Below are 19,672 nucleotides of genomic sequence, written 5' to 3'. Positions count from 1 at the left end.
ATTTCTGTCTTTTGCATGGATTTTATAGTAGAAAAAACATTTGACCAAGTTAGGAAATCTGTGTTCTATTTTGGGTCTGCCTTTTCTCCCTGGGTGATCTTGGAAGAGTCGCTTTAACACCCAGCTCTCAGCTTCATTGGTCAAGTGGGTTAATGGACCAGGTTGCCCAATTCAAAAGCTTCTGTCAAAGTTAGATGAGTTAATACGTGAGATGTGAAGTGTTGCACAAACACAAGAAATAGGTATAATCAGCCCTGATTTTCTTACCCTTGAGTGTAGTTTTATATGCTGCTACTTAATTTCTAGGACTATACGTATTTTGAAAAGCCTTGCCATCTTTCCTTAATGTTAGTGTCAGGAGAACTTCATGCATTTTTTACATTTGTGTATTTTTTACAGACGTATTGCCTACATGTATTACATTCAGCTGGTATTAACTGAATATTTTTTTCCTCCAGGATACCCAAACCTTTGTGTTTACATGCCTGTTATACTGAACTATATTCCTGCGTGGTTTCTGAAAAATGCTATTATAAAGAATGATGTTCTAATGTTAAGTTCAGAGAAATAATTAGTTCACTACAGAAGAAGAAAAGACGTGATTTGTCTTCATTTTATAGAGACAGCTGTTATTTATAAGAAGGAAGGAATGTACATGCTATGTAAGCATGGTTTTAAATGAACAATAAAAACATGATTTTGCTATTCTAGAATCATAAATTCTATTTGTGATTGTGTCTCAAATGAGACTTATTGCTAAACAGTTAAAAATATTTCAATATAACTCAACCTGGGGGGCTTTTTTCTAAATAGTGTCACTACAGGATATCAACATGAAAAAAGCTTTCAAAAGTTCCACAGTCCAAGACCAGCAGGTGGTTTCAAAGAACAGCATTCCTAATCCCGTTGCTGACATTTACAACCAGAGTGATAAGCCACCTCCTCTGAATATCCTTACACCATACAGGTATGGCTTCATGTATTCCCAGTGCCTTTTTAGTCTAGATAAGCTGAGGAAGGAGGACAGTGCTGTGGACATAGTTTTTCAAACTGAATATAATCGCAGGTATTATATGCCACAAAATTAGTTTACCAGTACAGAATTGTTAAAGGTTTAATATTTCAAAATAGAGATAAACTCACCAAGAGAAGTATGAGCTCTAATGTTAGCTTTGGTGGATATCTGTAGTAGGTAGCTACTTTTGTAGATACCTGAGTGTAGACATTTGAAGTAGAAGTGGACACATTGCATAGTATTATGTGTGCTTATGTTGTTCCTCATATTCAAAGTCCATTTGAAAGGAACTGCATAATTCATTTATAATGCAGCGAAATACCTTTCTCAGCATTTCAGCACTGCAGGGACGTTTGTTATTTAATTCAGAAAAAGGTATGCTGCAGCAATAGGGGTTTTTACGAGTGAATAATACAGTCAACAAATTAACCTGTTACTCTAAAATGGTGGGACACGGTATCAGGACCAAACTTTCCAGAATAGGAATGGAAAATCAGTAGTGCAAAAAATTAATTAAGGAACTAAAAATGCTTGTTAAAAACACCTCTCCTACCTCTTACCACATTAGGGTTTTCTTTCCATATTTTGTCACCTTCATCCCCGTCTCCCTTTTCCATATACCTTCTCACTGCCCTTCATCGTACAGCTTGTTCCTCTCCGCCTTTGCCCTCCAGGTAAGCTCATGCCCTCAGCCTCTGATGAGCACAGGCTGTGGTGGCGGGTGTCCTCACAGCCCGCAGGACTAGCTCCGCTGGCTGACAGACTCCCTTTACCATCGAGTGGGTTCTCTGTTTCTGGTGCCACCATCTTGGGCCTTTGGTCCTTCTCAGGGAGTGCCCTGAGGTTTTTTTGTCTGAATTCCTGTTCCTTCTTAGGGTCTAAAGGGAGGTGTTTGGACCCACCCTCTGTTGCAGCTCTGCTAATAAAGCAGCAGTTCCAGCAGCATCCCTTTCTTTCAGCACGGAGAGAAAATGTAATAGAAAGCCCATGGAAACTATGATGGGAGAGGGCCAGTGGGCCACAGCTTTCTAGGAGTATGCTTTTCTGGAAGTTTTATTTAGCACACTCATCTAAAAATTAATGATCTACATGAGTAGCAGTATTGTAAGCCTGATGTTCTATCTTGTACTTTTGCTTTCATTCAATAGGCATTTTGGGGGGAGGGGGCAATTTCAGTTTTATTTAGCACTAGAAGCCCCAAGGGCAAGCCTGTTAAAACTTTCCTAAGAAAGTTTCCTCAGTAAATATTCTGTTCTAAAGGAAAAAGCCTAGAAAACTCAGTGGACCACTTATATTTGATGAATTGAGATCATGATTAGATACTTGTGGTGATAGACAAATTTTAATTGTATAAAAAATGAATTGACTTTCATATATATTATATGTGTATATTCAGTTTAATGGAAAATAAAAATGTCTGACTTTTTAATAGTGTGCTTAAGAATAGCTGTGCTAACTCAAATGTACTTTTTGATAATAAAGTAGTATTTGAGGTATATAAAACACTGAAGACCGTGTTAATATATGAGCATGACAACATGACTGGAAAGTGAAGTATTTGGTTGCTATCAACATAGGACATTGCTGCTTATATTCTTATGTTGAGATTAATATTTGTTTATTGACATGAGCTTCTGCCTTCGCTAAAGTATTAACTCCCCTTTTTTAAGAAAACTGCATTTTATATGTCTTAAATTTTGTAGCAAGTAACTGTGCATTTTGTGTCTTAAATTTTGTAGCAAGTTACTGTTCAGCTTTTCTGTATCTTCAATCCATTCAGAAGGCCTGGTATCTTTGGGAGGCTATATTTTTCACAGTAATGTTATTAATAAAATCTCTATAATGCAGGTCTCCTATCAGTTAGGAAACTTGGAAAGGAAAAGAAGGGTTTCAAGTAATAAAGATTGAAGTGTAAAGTGAATTGCCATGGCTAGTGATTTTCAGGTGGTTGAGGGGCCAGAGTAACACCTATAGGAACCTGGGCCTTCGTTTGTGATGAACGTGGCATAGCAGGAACATCAGGGACCAGCAGGCAGGATTTTCCCCTGGACTCATTCAGTTAGTTTTCTTTGACTGTTTGGGCATAAACTCTTTCTTATGCTCACCTCACTGTGCCTCATTTCATTTTGCTTTTCTCTGTGCCGTAAATGACTTATTGAAACACTGAATTGAAATGTAAATGCTCTGCTTCCTCTTGAAGGTAATCTACAGGCCAGATACTTTTTTAAAGCATTAGTCGTATAGAGCGTTTAGTTCGTGTTAGGATTATTTTGAGCTTTCCTATTGATTTATATTACAGCTTGGGATTTGTATTGGTTTTATGATAGATGAATAACTTATATAAATCCTTGAAATAGTCCTTAGACCACGGTGGTTGTAGCAGGACTTGAAAGTGAAATGCCACGAGTGAATTCTCTTTGTGGGTTACTTCACCTTCCATCACACCTAATACACTGGGAACATTTTGCTTCTTTCCGAATTGAATTTATAGATGTTGGGCCAACCTGATAAAAGGGACAGCGTCCTTACTAATTTTTATCCTGATAATATTGAAGCTCCAGAGTAGAGGTGAATATATACACACCAAGAATCCATTCATCTCTATGTATGACTCCTGTTGGAATAAACAAACCATTTCCTGAAATAATTGAGGTATCAGATATCATTGTTTATGAGCCATATTGTGATTTTGATGCACTTTTCTGTACTTAAATCTGAATTGTCAAGAGTGCTTTTTATGTAATTATTCTAGAAAAGTTGCTGTTCTTGCATGTTCACCCTTTTTTTTTTTTCCAAACAAGGAGATCCAGAGAGACTTAATGTGTAGGACAAAGTGCCCCATGTAGATGTTACCATCTCATGAGTTAAATTAAGTGAATATTCACCCCACATGAAAATGTCTAACAGCCTTTTCCCCCAACTTGTGCTACATTGATTTACAGAGATGATAAAAAGGATGGGCTGAAGTTCTACACTGATCCTTCCTATTTCTTTGATCTCTGGAAAGAAAAAATGCTGCAGGACACAGAAGACAAAAGGAAGGAGAAGAGGCGTCAAAAGGTAAATAATTCTAGTACGGGAACTTGTGAATCGATGTTTAAATGGGATCCCTGTTTAGAAATAAGTCAGTAAGTCCTTTATGTAAATGGTTGAGATGTTGGATTTAGTGAAGTACAGGTTTCATTTTTTACATGAAGATACTGGCAGTTCAGTCTAACACAGTAATACTATTTTTCAGTAAACACTGCCTGATCTGTTCCCTACTACTTGTTTTGCTTGAATAGAAGTAGTGACTGGAAGTTTTGTTTGTAACCATGTTTTATAACTTTTCTCCTGCTCTTTAAATTTAACAAAGCAGTCAACATTTCATATCAGATATAATGACCTGCTCTCATCTCTTTAAAGCATTCTTAATTGGTGCATTGCCATCTCACTATAATTAACACCTTAGGGAGATAGATGTTCATATTGGATTGAAAGCGTGTGTGATCTGTACATTTAGGGCATAGTATTTACCAAAAAATGAAATTCCTTTTGGTGGGGTGTAGTAGGCAAGTGACTTGCAAGTCTGAAGGTTGAGAAACATCCACATTATGAGCACTCTTGGAAGAATAATCACACTCTGCCCAGGTTTAGGGACTTCTATCTTAAGAACTTCCCCTCTTTAGCACCCAGAAATTAGACTTAACCTCTTGAGAGTTAATTCTCCAAAGGCAAATATTTGCTAAGACTTTTATATGTAAACTATGTTTTTAAAAATGAGCACCTGGTTTGCTTGACAAATCTTAGAGTGCTTTCATTAAGACAAATTCTTAGCATGTTGTGGGTTAGTGACCTTAGTGTTTGGAGGCATCTTGATGTACTGGCCCCATAGAAGCAACAGTTTGGGATGGAAGAGAATTTGAGATTTGAAAACAGGATTTAAGAAAGGGAACATAGAAACAGTTTGGAGACTACAAGTGTAAGATGTTCCCTCCGAAATCCAGGAAAGAATTGTAAAGGTTGATTATTCATGCTCTCTTTTTGTACTGTGGGTGGGGAGATGAATGGGAAAATCTTGGAAGAGCTGCTGAGTGTTGAGGGGAAAAGTATTCAAGTGAAGAAAGTATAAAGTATTTAAGTGAAGAAAAGAAAGATCCTAATCTCTTGACTGGAAAAGAAACATATCTAGAGGCTGGTTGGTCCCTATACCTTTTTATACTAACAGGGATTTAAGAATATATTCCTTTAAAACCTGCCTGTCCTTTTAAATGGTCTTCTAGGTTTCCCTTCTCAGTGATACTTTAAGCAAAAGTATCTAATTTTTTCAGCAGTGTTCTTCAGGGGAAAACAGTCTTAGTCTATGGATGATTATCATGTCTTCAAAATTATGCCATTTCCTTGGCTGTTTTGTCTCATTACACATTCCTCCAATGCATAAAATTCTGATAAGAATTTCTTACTCACTTATATAACCCTCACGGAGATTACAATGTAGTGGGGGAAACAAACATTAAGTAATCATGCGGCCCACTGGAACTCATAAAGAGGGAAAGAATTTTGAAAATTCTAATACAAATATGCTTTTATTATGTAGGAATAGAAACTGGAACCAGCTATCCTTCATTTCCTAGGATTTCAGAAGTGCAGGTTACTTTCAGTTTGGAGCTGAAAAGTCTCTCTGAAGGAAAAGTTAGTTTAGAAAACTTGGGGATGAGAAATCCATTGTTTCTGAACTTGGTTTCCTTAGTTTGCTGGTTTAAAAAACATTTTTTAAATGATGCAAATAAATATGTAGTTGTAAGTGTGTAGTTACAGTGCCTAGTAAATGTTGTGAAGGAAAAGTATGGCGTACGGTGGGTGAGGTGACAAGGTCGGGGGGGCAGGTAACCGTGTAGGTGAAGTGGTGTCATTCACTGAGTTCCAACAGTGGGGAGTCAGAAGTCAGCTAAGCAGAGTCAGTGTGTGTGTGTGTGTGTGTGTGTACGCGTGCGTGCATGCACATGCGTGCATGAGGGGATGCTGGAGGAGTTGGGGGCAGAGGAGGTGTGGGGTGCTTCAGAATCGAGGAGCGTTTGAGGTAGAAGCAGCTAGGATCATCCCGGGCTAGGAGACAGTTGGGCACATTCATACAAAGCCAGTGTAGTTGGAGTACAAATGCATCACTGTGAACCCTTTTCACAGTCGGTTTGTGCGCACGTGTGTGTGTGTCATGTGCATGATGATGGGTAGATTTGGAGGCTGAATTCCTGTAAAGAAAGTTGCAGATAATCATAACACTTTATCTAAATACGTCAGCATACGTCTTTTATTCAAAGCAAGGGTGACAGTTACTGATTAATACAGTGGTTCTTAATCAGGACGTGTATTGAAATCCATTGAAATCTCTCTCCTTTTGGTTTCTACAAGTATACAGACAATGCATGCTGGTTGTAAAATGCTCACATTACACTGAAGTAAATACATTAGTTTAGAAAATTTGGAGATAGGTTTCTCCCTTCCCCAGGTATCACCAATCACTAGTAACGATTGAGTGTGCACATTTTTAGACCTTTTAAGCATTCATAAATATATGCATACATTTCACAAAGTACTTTTACATGCACAGAATTGTACTACACATGACTTATACACACGCACATGCAGACATACACATATATTGACATAATTAAAGATGTTCTTTGTTCTTTTTAATAGTTGTATAGTATTCCAAGGTATGCATGCTACATAAACTATTTACCCCTCACTGTATTAGGACATATTTCAGTTGTTCGTGAATAGTTGCTTAACAGTACTGTGGTACTACGTGACTCACACGCAGATATGTCTTCTGGGTAAACCTTCAGAAAACAAATCTGAGCTTTAAATTTTGAAAGATACCATCATATTGTCCCTGACCATTAAAAAGACTGAACCAGGTTATGCTCTTAACAGACTTCTTCCAGACCTGCCTATCATTATTACTTTTTTTGATGCACTCATCCCCCCGCCCCCCAAAAATCTCATTTGCATTACATACCTTTTCATATCTTTATTAAGCATTTATATATGTTCTGTGAATTCCGTGTTCACATCCTCTGCCAGTACCTCACCCATGCCTCCTGCACCAACAGGATCTTCTCAAATGCCTCCACAGCGCGTCAGCCCTCCCTTCTCACCTTCAGTGGTTTCCCATTGCTCTGGGGATAAAGAACAACACTTTTGCCCCAGCCTGTGAGGTCTGGCCTACCTTTTATATCGCAGGAGCCATTCCCCCTAACTCCCCATGACCTTCTTTCATTCCTCCCGATGTGCCTTCTCCTCAGAGCCAGTGCACATTCTCTCCCCTCTGGCCATGCACCCAGCCCCTTTGCCGAATGGGTGCCTGCCCACACGACAGAGCTTGTCACAGTGCCCCCAGGACACTCCCTGACTTCCATGCAAGGCAGCATTCAGTAAACAATGCATTGGCGTTTTACCGTATGCTATACCTGTACATTTGTTTGTGTGATTTTGTGGGCCTCCCCCACTGGATTGCAAGCTCCATGAAGGCCGATTCCTTGTCTTTTGTGTTTGTCTGCTGTTTGCATCGTCAGCGCCTGACACGGTGCCTGAGACGTTGTCGTGAGCACCGTAAGCTCACCCAGATCTGATGGCTTAGTCAGCATTTGTGAGTGTGTACTCTGTGTGAAGTGAAGCTGTGTGTGGAGGTACTTTAATGGGAGTGTAGGAGTTAAAAGCACGTAGTTCTCATCTTTAAAGACCATAACCTCTTATTTGGGAAGTATGAAACACACATACACATGTAGGAATAACTGTCCTCACCTTTAAAGAAACACCGATGTAGGACCCAAGTTTTTATTGGATACATTTTTGCTGGCAAAGTAGGGCTGGAGCAAGACTGATTCTCTGTATGGGAAGGTAAGTTCTTATCATGTTTTTGTTCTATGTTAAGCTAGTTGCAGGATTAGCTTAAATATTCTGTAACAATCTTTTAGAACCTGGCAGTGGAGTATTTTGAGTGATTTTGTGAAAAGATGATTGCATATTAACATTTCAGTCGAAATTGTGTACTGGTAGGACATGATTAGTCAATATCTCAGACACTCATCTGTATAATGCAGATCTAAAAGATCTAGTACATTTAAAACAAGCTAAAAACCTAGTAAGATGCGAATTCTTTACCAGAAATGATGGTAAGCGATTCCTGGAGGTAGCTGCCACAGTGTAGCTTCTGTTTATTTAGGTTAAATGGTTAAGTATCAGTTACCGCTGCTGGGTCTGTGTCAGGTAAGAGAATATATACTGTGTTAGAATTTCTTAACGTTAGTGTGATCTGAAATGGGAATGTCTCTTGTCTGCATGCCGGGCTTGTATCCCGTGCATTACAACTGCATTTAACCTGCTCTTTTCCTTTCCCTTCTGTCTCGGCATGCTTGCTTTCTCTTCCTGGACATCAGGAGCAAAAGCGTATAGATGGCACAACCCGGGAGGTGAAAAAGGTTAGGAAGGCCAGAAACAGGCGCCAGGAGTGGAGTATGATGGCATATGACAAAGAGCTTAGACCCGACAACAGGCTGTCTCAGAGTGTGTACCACGGAGCGTCTTCCGAGGGATCCCTGTCCCCAGACACTAGGTGTGTGTGCGTGTGTTGTAGCAAAGCCTCCGCATAGTACTTGGTTTTATTATATGTTGGAAACACACCAGTGGCTTTGGTGTTTATATGGCCCACGATATGTTTCAAAAACTTTCCTTAAAAATTAATGATACATATTTTTTGATTCTGAAATAATACTTGAAAGCGGTTTCATTTTACATTGGGTTACTTTGTATGATTTTCCATCGCTCTGACTCAAGTTTTTTGTTCCACTAACCTAGATGTAGTGTTTTTAACATTGATGCTAAATTTGGGCTCAGTAACTACCAGTGGCTTACATTTTTATCTTAATAATCATTTAATCCTTTCTCTCCCTCTTTAGCTTAGAGTGTTGAATTTGCTTTGCCACTTGATAAACTAAAAATAATTAGCAGGTGGTAATTGATGTGCCTAAGATGGAACTTTATTATTCTTTTTGGAAACCTTTTCTAAGAGTGATGAGCAAAAGAGATAGTTATTTCTTCCATTTACTAATCTTATGTGTTCTAATTTCAGGAGAAGAATTCTGTTGGAGTTACTTTAAGAATTTGTAAGCATTTAAGTAAAAATATTTCTTGCAGGTGTGAGTGATGTGGTCACTAAGTCACATGTGTTGCAAAAGGGACTCATGGAACAACATAGACTCACTAGTTAGTTTGTACTTCTAGACTAGACAGTTTAATTTCCTGCTTGTGTAAGGTCGTGGTCTTCTACTGGCCAGAAGCTTCAGAGTCTTCTGTCAGCATTTCAGAATTTGAATAGAGAATTCTTACGTGACTCAAGAATGTTTCAAAAACAGCAACAACCTGGACCTTACGTTATATCTGTGTCCTTTTTTCTTAATTTTTATCTCTATAACCTCAGTGTCTAACACAGACTCTGCACACAGAAGATATTTCATATTTGGTAGTTACTGTGCCCAAAACAATCCCTACCCCAGAAGGGCTGTCAGTCATTGGTTGGCTATGCTAAGAGGCAAGTTCTAGGCAGTTCTTCTGTACAAGCTGTTATCTGTTCAGTACTAGGGAATTATTGGAGCTGCATCAGAGTGTTCACCTCAAGTGTGAATCTCTATGTCCTTTCATTTCCATAGAAAATAATAATGATGATTCAGGTTTGCTCACAGGTCTTGGGGTGAGGAGGGGTACTTGAATATGATAGATAGCCCCCAGGGTGTTTTTTGGGTTTTTTTTCCCCCAACTAATTTGATTGTGATTATTTACTCATGTAAAACTTATACTTTATTTTATAATACTCCATATATATTCTTATTTAAGTAGGTACAGATGGAAAAATGATTTTTTTTTTAATCCCACAGTTGAATGATTGCTATTCATTCTAGCATCTGAGATTCAGTTTTTCCGTGTTGGGTATAAAATTGATGATTACTGAGATTATTTGGTATTCTGCCTTTGTATTTATGTTGTTTAGATAAATATTCATTTCTCTTATTTTTCAGAACGTAAATCCTATTTCCTGCGGCCTCTTACTATCTGCATGTACCAGATAATAGATTGTACTTGGATCCTATCCCTTAATTTAGAATCTTTTATTTTTTATTTTACTGAAGTGTATCACTTTTTTCTTATTATAAAACAAGTTGAACTTCTTATATTTGGAAATGACAGAGAAAAATTATCCATAATCCTATCATCCAGAGAAACCACTGGTTTGCATTTTAGCGTATTTCTTTCTTTGGTCGTTTTTCTATACATATATGTGTTTTTCTTTTACAAAATTGACATCATGCTCTGTTTTCTATCTTTTGACTTTTGTTATTTCATATTTATGTTTTAAGTGTTGTTTAGAAACATGGTTTTTAATGGATGTATAGGGAACAACAGTTAAATTTAAACATCAGATTTCATGGCATGTGTATGATCTGTTCATGTAAGTAATCTGTTTTAACCCAATCCACGTAAACTAACCATAGAATTTTGCTTTCTCTGTAGATCAGGAATGGTCTGATTGTAAGCGTAAATTTAGGATGAGAATGGCCATGCTTCCCTCCTGCCCTCTCTCACCATTATCAGGCGGTGTGAGACCTCCAGCCCAGTGTCCTTGTACTCATGTCCTCCTTTCCTGGGCCCCGTGCTGCAGCTGTCCGACTGCCCGCCTGTCCACCCACAAGAAGACCCCAGGGGAGTCTTTGGATTCTCCCACTGAGTCTCCACTGCCTACACTTCCTTCCTCCTTTTTCCACGCGGTCTTCACTCTTACCAGTTCTCTTCTCTGTGACAGATAATTAGTGCCGATCATGACGCTTCAGCATCATCCCACTCATCTCCATGTTGGTACAGCATCTTCTGTGGCTGATTGCTAACTTCCTGTGGGGGTCTCTGTCCCCCAGCAGGCCCCCTCCTCTCCACCTCTCCTCCGGCCCGCTGGTGCCCCCCTCACCGAGCAGCCCCTCTCGAGCCCACCCTTCCCCAGAGCCCTGCCCTCTAGAACTCTCCCGCTGCAGTTCTGGTCCTCAGCTGCTCACTGCCTGCTCCTTACTCCCTCCTCCATCTGGTCTTCCCCTTTCTCTGGCTCCGTTGGGGCTCTGTCACAAAGCCACTTTATGAAGGTAGCACTCTGAATCATGCCACAGTGTTTACAGTTTCTGGCTCCTCCTCTCATCAGAAGCGCTCTGTGTTTTCCTAGATAACTTTGTTTCCTTGAGAAAGTTGTACACACAGTCTGTGACATAGGCACGCACACAGAGTCAAGCACACGTCACCAGTGACTCCAGAGTTCTAGGTATTTATGTTTTTAAAATGTGCTAAATCTAAAGCCAGGTCAGGTTCTTCTCCCATTAAAATTTTTTAAATGTTAAATATTTTTAACCCCCTTGCATAGTTTGCATAGTTCAGAAGACATGCTCCTATGCATGCTGTAATCTGGAATTTATGCTGCGGTTAAGGAAGGAAAAGTGGGTTGCCAATTATTATTACACTGCAATCAGGGAAGAAACAAAGCAAAAAAAAGCAGCCTTTTGTCGTTTAGGATGGTTTTCTCTGCTGTGTGATGCTCCAGTTAGGGAAGCTGCTGTCTGAGTTTCAAAGATAGAAACTCGGTTAGTGTCTTCCCCGCCCCACCCTCTACCTCCCCAATGTGTGTTTGCCTGTTTCCTCCAGAGAGAGAGACACAAGCTGACCCCTCACAGAAGCCAGCAAATACATGTGAGAAGAGTAAGGACAAGAAGAGAGGAGTGGGAGAGAAGGAAAATGGGCATTGAGTTCATGAGTGACGCCAAGGAGCTGGTGCAGGCAGGGGGCGCCACCGAGGACACGGTGCCCAGAGGGTTCGTCATGTCGCTCTCCCGGACCCCGGCCTCAGCTTGCCTGCCCTGCTTTGGCTGCCCTGACAGGTTGCACAGCCCCTTTTCTGATCCCATGCGTCCCGGAGCTGGCCGGTAGCCCGGGCCGGGGACACGCCGCTGTCCTTACTAATGCCTGTGGCCTGTGTGGCCGCCACCCTCACGAGGCCGCGCTCCCTCCAGGGGGGCCCCCCCCCCGGCATCCCGGCACCTGCAACTTTCCAGGCTCTGCTCCTCTAATACCACATCTCCATTCCTTCCAGAGTTTCACGCTCCGCCGTCAAAGAAAAGAAGTCCTTTCCATACTGCACTGCATTCTTTTCTCTTTTGGCCAAATACAGCCCTTCTGTTTAAGAAAACTACAACCCACTGAATTGCATTCTTGATTTCTTTTGCTCTTCTTACTGTTCATATTTATCCAGTTCACCTGCCATTTTATAATTTCTAATTATATGCTGTCAGTTCCGTTGCCACTGAAATCCTGTCTCAGGTGCTGTTTTTTAATTAAATGGAATTTGTCTTGTAGCCTTCTCTCAGAAAAAAAGCACGCTGAAATATTGCGGAAACGGGGCTCTGCTGTTTCCTGCTTGCTGATCTGTCTGACTTAGTCACTTCAACGCTGTGACTCTGAAGCCATGTAACACTGGGGCTTGCTGCTAAAGTAGTCATTATGTTGTTGCTTGGAAGCTCTCATGGGGCTGGACCTAGTCTATAGTAAAGAAAATCAGTGTGTGATTTCTGTACATGGGCAAAGTTATCATTCAAATAATATGCTTATGCCTGCTGGAGGGGAATCTTTTTAACTGAATTTTGGTTTCTCCCACCCCTCTCTCCTGCACGTCAGGTCACACGCATCGGATGTCACAGATTACTCTTACCCGGCAACTCCCAACCACTCTCTGCACCCGCAGCCCGTGACCCCTTCTTACGCGGCCGGGGATGCGCCACCGCACGGGCCAGCAGCCCAGGCCCCCGAGCATGAGTACCGACCCCCCTCCGCCTCGGCAAGGCACATGGCCCTAAACAGACCCCAGCAGCCGCCGCCGCCACCCCCACCGCAGGCCGCAGAGGGGTCCCAGGCCTCCGCCCCCATGGCGCCAGCAGACTACGGGTAACTCAGGACTCCTGTCTTCTACCTCTGCTTGCTATCATGTTGGGGTTTGCTATGTGTGGTCTAAAAATGTTAACTGAATAATCATACCTTAGGGGACAGATGTGGCCAAGGATGACTGGATGTAGATACTACCAGTATGACCAATTCTGTGTTAAAATATTCAGTGTCACACTGCTCCCCTTTTTATTACAGACAGATCTCAGGTTTGTATCTGTATTCATGTATACAAACTCCCTTCATACGTACTTTTAGGTGTGTTTGAATGCATTGCTAAGCCAAGGCATTGAGAAAGGATGAAACGCTGATTTTGTGAACCTGTCCCAAACTCTCAAGCCTCTGTCTATGTTCCGGGTGAACCACTGAGAGTTCCTATCACAAGTGAGGGAACTATCCAGGGCAGCCACCCCTTGACCCCCTGCTCGTACTTGACCATATAGTTCCGTTTCTTGATCTCTTGGTGCCCAGATGTCCTTCTACCCCCAGGTCCGGTCCTTTTGTTTTCTGTCACTTGGGTAAAATCTAAACACCTCCTAAAGAAAGACTCTCATGCTCAAGTGTTTAGTAATGTAAGCACCCACCTTTATTTTGATAGGCTGTCTTTTGTCCTCTCTTTTCTGGCTTAACCGTAATCTTTAAAGAGTTAGCCTCTCGGAGACAGTGCCCGGGAAAGTTGAATGTGTGTGTTTACATTAGCATGTGTGTTCTTCAGTCCACAGCAGCGTATATCACCTTCTAAGTGTACGTCCCTCCACTTTCAGAGATTCTCTTCCATTGCTTCTCTTTAAGGGTCCCCAGAGTGTGTTTGAGGCTCTAACTAAAGGTCTGGCAAAGAGAGGGTCTGTGGTCCACTTGTCCAGTTGTTTTGGAAAACCCTTTTCTAAGTAGGATTCAGTGGACTTCTTAGGTGTAGGACTTTTCAAAGATTTTGATATTTTAATGGCCACCGTGGGCTTGAGGAATTTCCATGGGGATGAGATACAAAATACAGAATTTTCCAAATCTGACTGACCACAGAACCCTTTTAAGACAAGTTTGTGAGCCACCCACCTTTGAGATGCCCAGTATGAAGGATAGATTTGAATTGCTCTTCATAACCTTTGTAGTCAACTGTTTTATTCTAACCTTCCACAGAAGGTTACTTTTTAAAAAAGATTTATTTATTTGAGAGAGCGCAAGCGGGAGGTGGGGGATGGGCAGAGGGAGGAGAGAGAGAATCCTAAGCGGACTCCACGCTGAGCACGGAGCCCCACGTGGGGGCTTGATCTCAGGACATTTGAGATCATGACCTGAGCCAAAATCAAGAGTGGGACGCTTAACCAACTGAGCCACCCAGGTGCCCCAAAAGTTACTTTTAGAGTGGTTTTCTTTCTGGTTCATTTGAGTAGATGAATTTCATCATAGTGAATAATGTAGACCTGTAAGAACGACTGACCCGAAGTGTGGATATTTGCATCCTGCAGTGTTCTGAGTTCAGAGGACAATATATATTGTGTTTGCGGGAGGCCCCTGAAAAAGCCATGTTCGACTCACAGAGGATGGGACTCTGTTGCTGCTTTAGTGACTCTGTGTATTTCATCTCTTTATTAGGATGCTGCCAGCACAGATAATTGAGTATTACAACCCCTCAGGACCTCCTCCTCCTCCACCAGCCCCCATGATTCCTTCAGCACAAACTGCTTTCGTCAGCCCCCTGCAGATCCCCATGCAGCCCCCGTTCCCTGCCTCCGCGGGCTCCTCCTATCCGGCTCCTCCTCACCCTCCCACCGCTGGGCTCGTGGTCACAGCCCCGCCACCTCCGGGCCCACCGCCTCCTCCACCGGGCCCCCCGGGCGCAGGCTCTTCTCGCTCGTCCTCCCCAATGCATGGCCCCCCTGCAGCTGAGGCAAAGCGCCTAGAGACGGCACAGCCACCCATAAGTGATGCTCGAAGCGATCTTCTCGCTGCCATTCGAATGGGTAAGTGAGCGTCTCAAACACAGTGTTCCTTTTAGAAAGAGACTTCTTTATGGCTCTAACCAGCTACAGCCTAGTCTTCTTCAAATGACTGCTCTTTCCACTGAACTGTTTTTTAGAATAGGGTTAAAGGACACTTGTTTGATTTTGTTTTTTTAACAGGAGACCTGTTTTTGCCAGTGCAAGATAAATACACAATAATAGAGTATCGAGAGGATTCAGGAAAGCTGTACTTGACTAGAAATAGATAATAAAAATGATCATTGATTAATTGGATCTTTTCTCTGCATCTACTCTAAGGGTAAATGTATAAATGAAAGAAAGTGAACTCGTATCAGTGATTGAGTTATTTTTAAAAAGCTGAGCTATGTCCTAGACTTTCCATATTTTTAGCTTGATGTGCTAAGCCAGTAAGTTTTTCAACATTTATTTAGCAGCAAGATTCTTTTGTCGGATAAAAGTCCTACACTGAACCCCAGAACATGAGACATACAGAAATAGAGCCTCTCTGGTCAAATCAGGATGGAGGAGCCCAGACGCTCACCCGTTTTGGCATCCCCTCAGCACCACACACTAACCATCTGTTCCACCCCATTTATTCTCAGCCCCAAGCCCACAGCCCAGGCCGGTTGAGGGTCACTGACAGGATGTGCGGATGTCCTAGGAGCTCCTTATTCAGTGGGGAGTTGCACCATCTCTTGGTCACAGGCTCGTTGTTTCCATCTAGAAGGGATTGAGAAAGGCATCACTGACGTCCTTCCCAGGACGGCTGGGACATTACTGCCTCTGCTTTTTGCTCGAGTGCCCACAAATCAGACCCGAGTGTGGCACACAAGCCCAGCCTTCTCGTAGGTCTTCAACGTCATTGACACACTTGGATTTTGTCAAGAAAAGAAGTCCCAGAACTATGCGACCTCATTGATAAATTTAGGGTCATAGTAGGACAGTGTTTTTGTTTTTGGATACCTGTGAGCCCCTTCCAATAAGAGTGATCATGTAATCAGGATCTAATCATGAGGAAACAGGAAGCCCGCATCAAGGGACAGTCTACAAAGGAGCTACCTGTGTTCTTCAAAAATGTCAAGGTCAGAAAACACAAAGACTGAAGAACTGCCCAGGTTAAGGGACATTAATGAAAGATGACAACCAATGTAATGGGTGTTCCCATGTTGGTTCCTAGGCCTGGTGGAAAACTTTCTGCTGCTAAGTCTACTGGCAAAATTTAAATAAAATTTGTAGAATAGATGATAGTATTGTATCTGTGCTAATAGTCTGATTTTTTTTTAAAGGTTTATTTATTTGAGAGAGCGAGAATGAGAGAGAGAGAGTACATGAGAGAGGGGGGAAGGTTAGAGGGAGAAGCAGACTCCCCACTGAGCAGAGAGCCCGATGTGGGACTCGATCCCTGGACTCCAGGATCATGACCCGAGCCGAAGGCAGTTGCTTAACCATTTTGATCATTGTTTTTTAGGATTACACAGGAAGTATTTTAGGGGCAAAGGAACATTATATGCTACTTATTCTCAGGTGGTCCAGAAAAAAGTGTGTGTGTATTAGCAAGAATGATAGAGAAAGGTTGCTAAAACGAAGTGGTCAAATGTTATCAGTTGGGGAATCTGGGTTTAGGTTTTATGGGGATGTCTTTCTACAAGTCTTTCTTTTGTGGGGGGAGGGTCGGAGGGAGAGGGAGAAAAGGAATCTTAAGCAGGCTCTGCGCCCAGCATGGAGCCTGAATCATGGAACCCTGAGATCATGACTTGAGCCAAAATCAAGTTGGATGCTTAACCGACTGCACCACCCAGGCGCCCCATTTTTCTACTAGTCTTACAGGGACTCCATAAAATCTGAAACTGTTTCAAAGGAAAAAATTAAAGAATTAACTTTAAATCATCTTTGTTACCTACTGTTACTTAATAAGAAAGTAGACCATTCTATTTTATATTAATTTTTAGCAGTAGTTGATGAAACAAAGATCTCCGTTACCTCCCTGAACTGGCCAAAAGCTATTAGCGTAAGATGCTGCTTTCCAAGCCTTTGGATTACAGCAGTGTCCAGGATATGTTCATGATAGAAGTGTTCCATGTTTGTATGGTCCAATAAGGTAGCCACTAGGCACAATAAATTTACCTTATTAGCCACATGTGGCTACCATAATGGAAGGTGCAGCTCCAGAATTTTCTTTCATGATGTTCATGTGCACTGGAATTCTAAGTTTTTTTTTTTATTTCAACACATTACTACAAACAGTGTTACAACTTTGAGTACGTTTTTGTTTTTGTTTTTGTTTTTTTGGTCACAAAACTTCCATTTCCCAAGCTTTTCTCATCTCAGGTTTCCAAAACTTTTTACCTTTGGTGTCAGTGGGGTGGGAGAAGGTAAGTAGACTTATTAGTTTGTTTTCCCTAATTTGGAGCAAGTAGAGGGATCCTAATTCTCCTCTTTGGGTTGTGTCCCCAGGGATTCAGTTGAAAAAGGTGCAAGAACAGCGTGAGCAAGAGGCCAAGCGCGAGCCAGTCGGGAATGACGTGGCCACGATCCTGTCCAGACGCATCGCCGTGGAGTACAGCGATTCTGACGACGACTCGGAGTTTGATGAGAACGACTGGTCCGACTGAGGCGGCGCGCATGCGCAGCAAGGCGGCACGCTGCTGAGCCCGGCGGCCACCACGAGACCGTGTGTCGGAAATGTCTTGAAAATTTTAAGTGGTCTCAGCACCCACATAGTGGTATTATAATCCTGTAGCTTAGCACCTTTTGTATTAATAATGTGATATTGCTTTTGCACATCCAAAAATTCTGGGTTTTTTCAGTATTTACTGTGTAATACTTAAGTGCCACTAAACATAGCAAATTGTGCTGCACATGAGGAAATATGCTGTAACTATCGCATTGTCCTGAAAACAGCCTCTTGCTTACTTTTTCTTGGCCATGAAAGTACTTAGTGCGGTTTGGATTTCCTCTTCTTGATCACTATAATTCTGCAGACTTGCTGTGTGTTTGTGAAGCTGCCTGGTGTTAGGTCTTTGCAAGATTTATGACCGTGTGTCAGAGTGATGTCTTCCAATCAGTAAGTGGACCGTTTCACCCTTTTTTGTTTGTTTCAAATGTGTTTCCGAAGAAGTTGGTTCCAGAGGGAAAGATTTAACAGAGTCAAGCGTTGCTGCTTTCCGTTTCTTGGCTCGGTCGCCTCTGTGTGAATCGGAACGCTCTGTGAGATGATTTGGTTTCCTTTGCACGCTCTTGTGAAATGTGAAATTGGAAGGATCCTTTCCAGGCAGGATTCCCTGCGGGCACTCACTTGGTCGATGCTTGTTGATGATTTCTGTTTAGAAGTTCCAGCCGCTGCGCAGTCATGAAAATGAACAGGGTTCTTTTTCCTCGGCGGCGGGGCGGGGGGGGGGGGGACGGGGGGGGCCCGGGGGAACCCCGGGAGCCCCCAGGGCCCCCGGGGCCCGCCCCCACCCGGGGGCGGCACGCGGGGGCCCGGCCGCTGCACCCGCCCCCCCCCCCCCCCCCCGCCTTTCCCCGGAGCCGCGTCCTAAGTGAGGCCGGTGGAGTTCCTGGCTCCCCGGTGTGCTTCAGAGAGTGCTTCCCCATGGCACCTCGCTCCACTTGGTCTGGATTTTAAAGCTTAGATTTTAGGTGAAAGTAGATGCTGACAGCTATTCGCTTTTCCTGGTGCTGTGGCCAGATTAGGGATCCATCACCCAAGTAGGGCCTTGGCCCTACTCCTAGAAGCACACGGTTCTCTTTTCTCATGTTGTCCTCAGCACATTAAATTTTAAAAAAGTACCTCAGATTAGATTAGACGTGTAGCTGTTCCAGATCACTTTCCTTTCACCTTAGCCCTAACTGCCGTTCTTCCCACATGGCCATTCGAGAGACCCCCCGGGGTTTATTATCTTGGTGAGAGCAGAGCACTGGAAAATAGGATGGCAGCTTTGCTCTTGTAATCTTGGGTGGGTGAAGGGTAACTGCGTTCAGAATCAAGAAACGCCCCCAGGCTTCGATTATAGATACGACTTCACAAATATACTAAAATACTTCAATTACTAGGGATTCTTACCTACATACAGCCTTTCAAACGGATGGCGGTTATTTGTGACTGTCATGATGAAGGAGTCTTTAGTTCAAGACAGACTTGTCTGGTTCATGGTAGTCATCTAAACAGGACCATGACCAATGGATTTTTGTTAATGAGTCCTCCTGAGGACTTCAGCGGCGCCCCCAAACCACGTCTGTGTGTCCCCAAGTGGACATTGATTCAGCTTGTGGGCGGTCATCATTGGGCTTTAGTCATGTAGATTTTGAAACTCTGAAAAGCCTAATGTCTGCAGCCCCTTCCCGAGACCATGCTTCTATCAGGTTACCTGAGGCTTTTCAGCTGTACTAGCCATTTGGGCACATGCTTCTCGAGTTTCTGTTTCTTGGAGCTAGTCACTATAATTTTATTGAATATAAGTGGTAGTTATTAATGGACTTTTACATTTCTTTCTTTGATTTCTCCTCCCCCTTTTTTTCCAGCATAAAGGCCTACTGTGTTGGCATTATTCTTGGGACTTTTACCATTTGTAGTCTGATTTTATCTTTATTACAGTATTTTGTTTTTTTGGTTCCTTTTCAGTTAGGAATTACTTGTATAATTCTAGAACTTCTATTTGGTAACGCTTCTTTGTTTTTTATGTCCCTTCTGTTC

At 42.3% G+C, this 19,672-nt stretch overlaps 1 protein-coding gene across 3 annotated transcripts in view; it reads left to right on the top strand.

Annotated features, from left to right (window-relative positions):
• The window catches only part of WASF3 (WASP family member 3), a 123,989-nt gene extending 105,616 nt beyond the window's left edge, over positions 1–18,373 (top strand). For 2 of the 3 annotated variants that reach the window (XM_025875307.2, XM_073894754.1), the window contains exons 5-10: positions 814–967; positions 3,958–4,075; positions 8,434–8,609; positions 12,755–13,021; positions 14,612–14,979; positions 17,434–18,373. In XM_025875307.2, the coding sequence (XP_025731092.1) occupies positions 814–967; positions 3,958–4,075; positions 8,434–8,609; positions 12,755–13,021; positions 14,612–14,979; positions 17,434–17,591 (1,241 nt within the window). In that variant the 3' untranslated portion in view covers positions 17,592–18,373. Of the gene's footprint in view, positions 1–813; positions 968–3,957; positions 4,076–8,433; positions 8,610–11,728; positions 11,896–12,754; positions 13,022–14,611; positions 14,980–17,433 lie in introns of all 3 variants that reach the window. The other variant, XM_025875308.2, reaches the window with a different exon arrangement.
• Positions 18,374–19,672: the final 1,299 nt, after the last annotated feature.

Source organism: Callorhinus ursinus, unplaced genomic scaffold, assembly GCF_003265705.2.
Source record: "Callorhinus ursinus isolate GAN/ISIS: 27379988/994484 unplaced genomic scaffold, GSC_fseal_2.0 scaffold7, whole genome shotgun sequence".
Taxonomy (NCBI): domain Eukaryota; kingdom Metazoa; phylum Chordata; class Mammalia; order Carnivora; family Otariidae; genus Callorhinus; species Callorhinus ursinus.
Note: the sequence above shows the minus strand (reverse complement) of the source record. Positions and strands in the feature narration are given on the sequence as shown.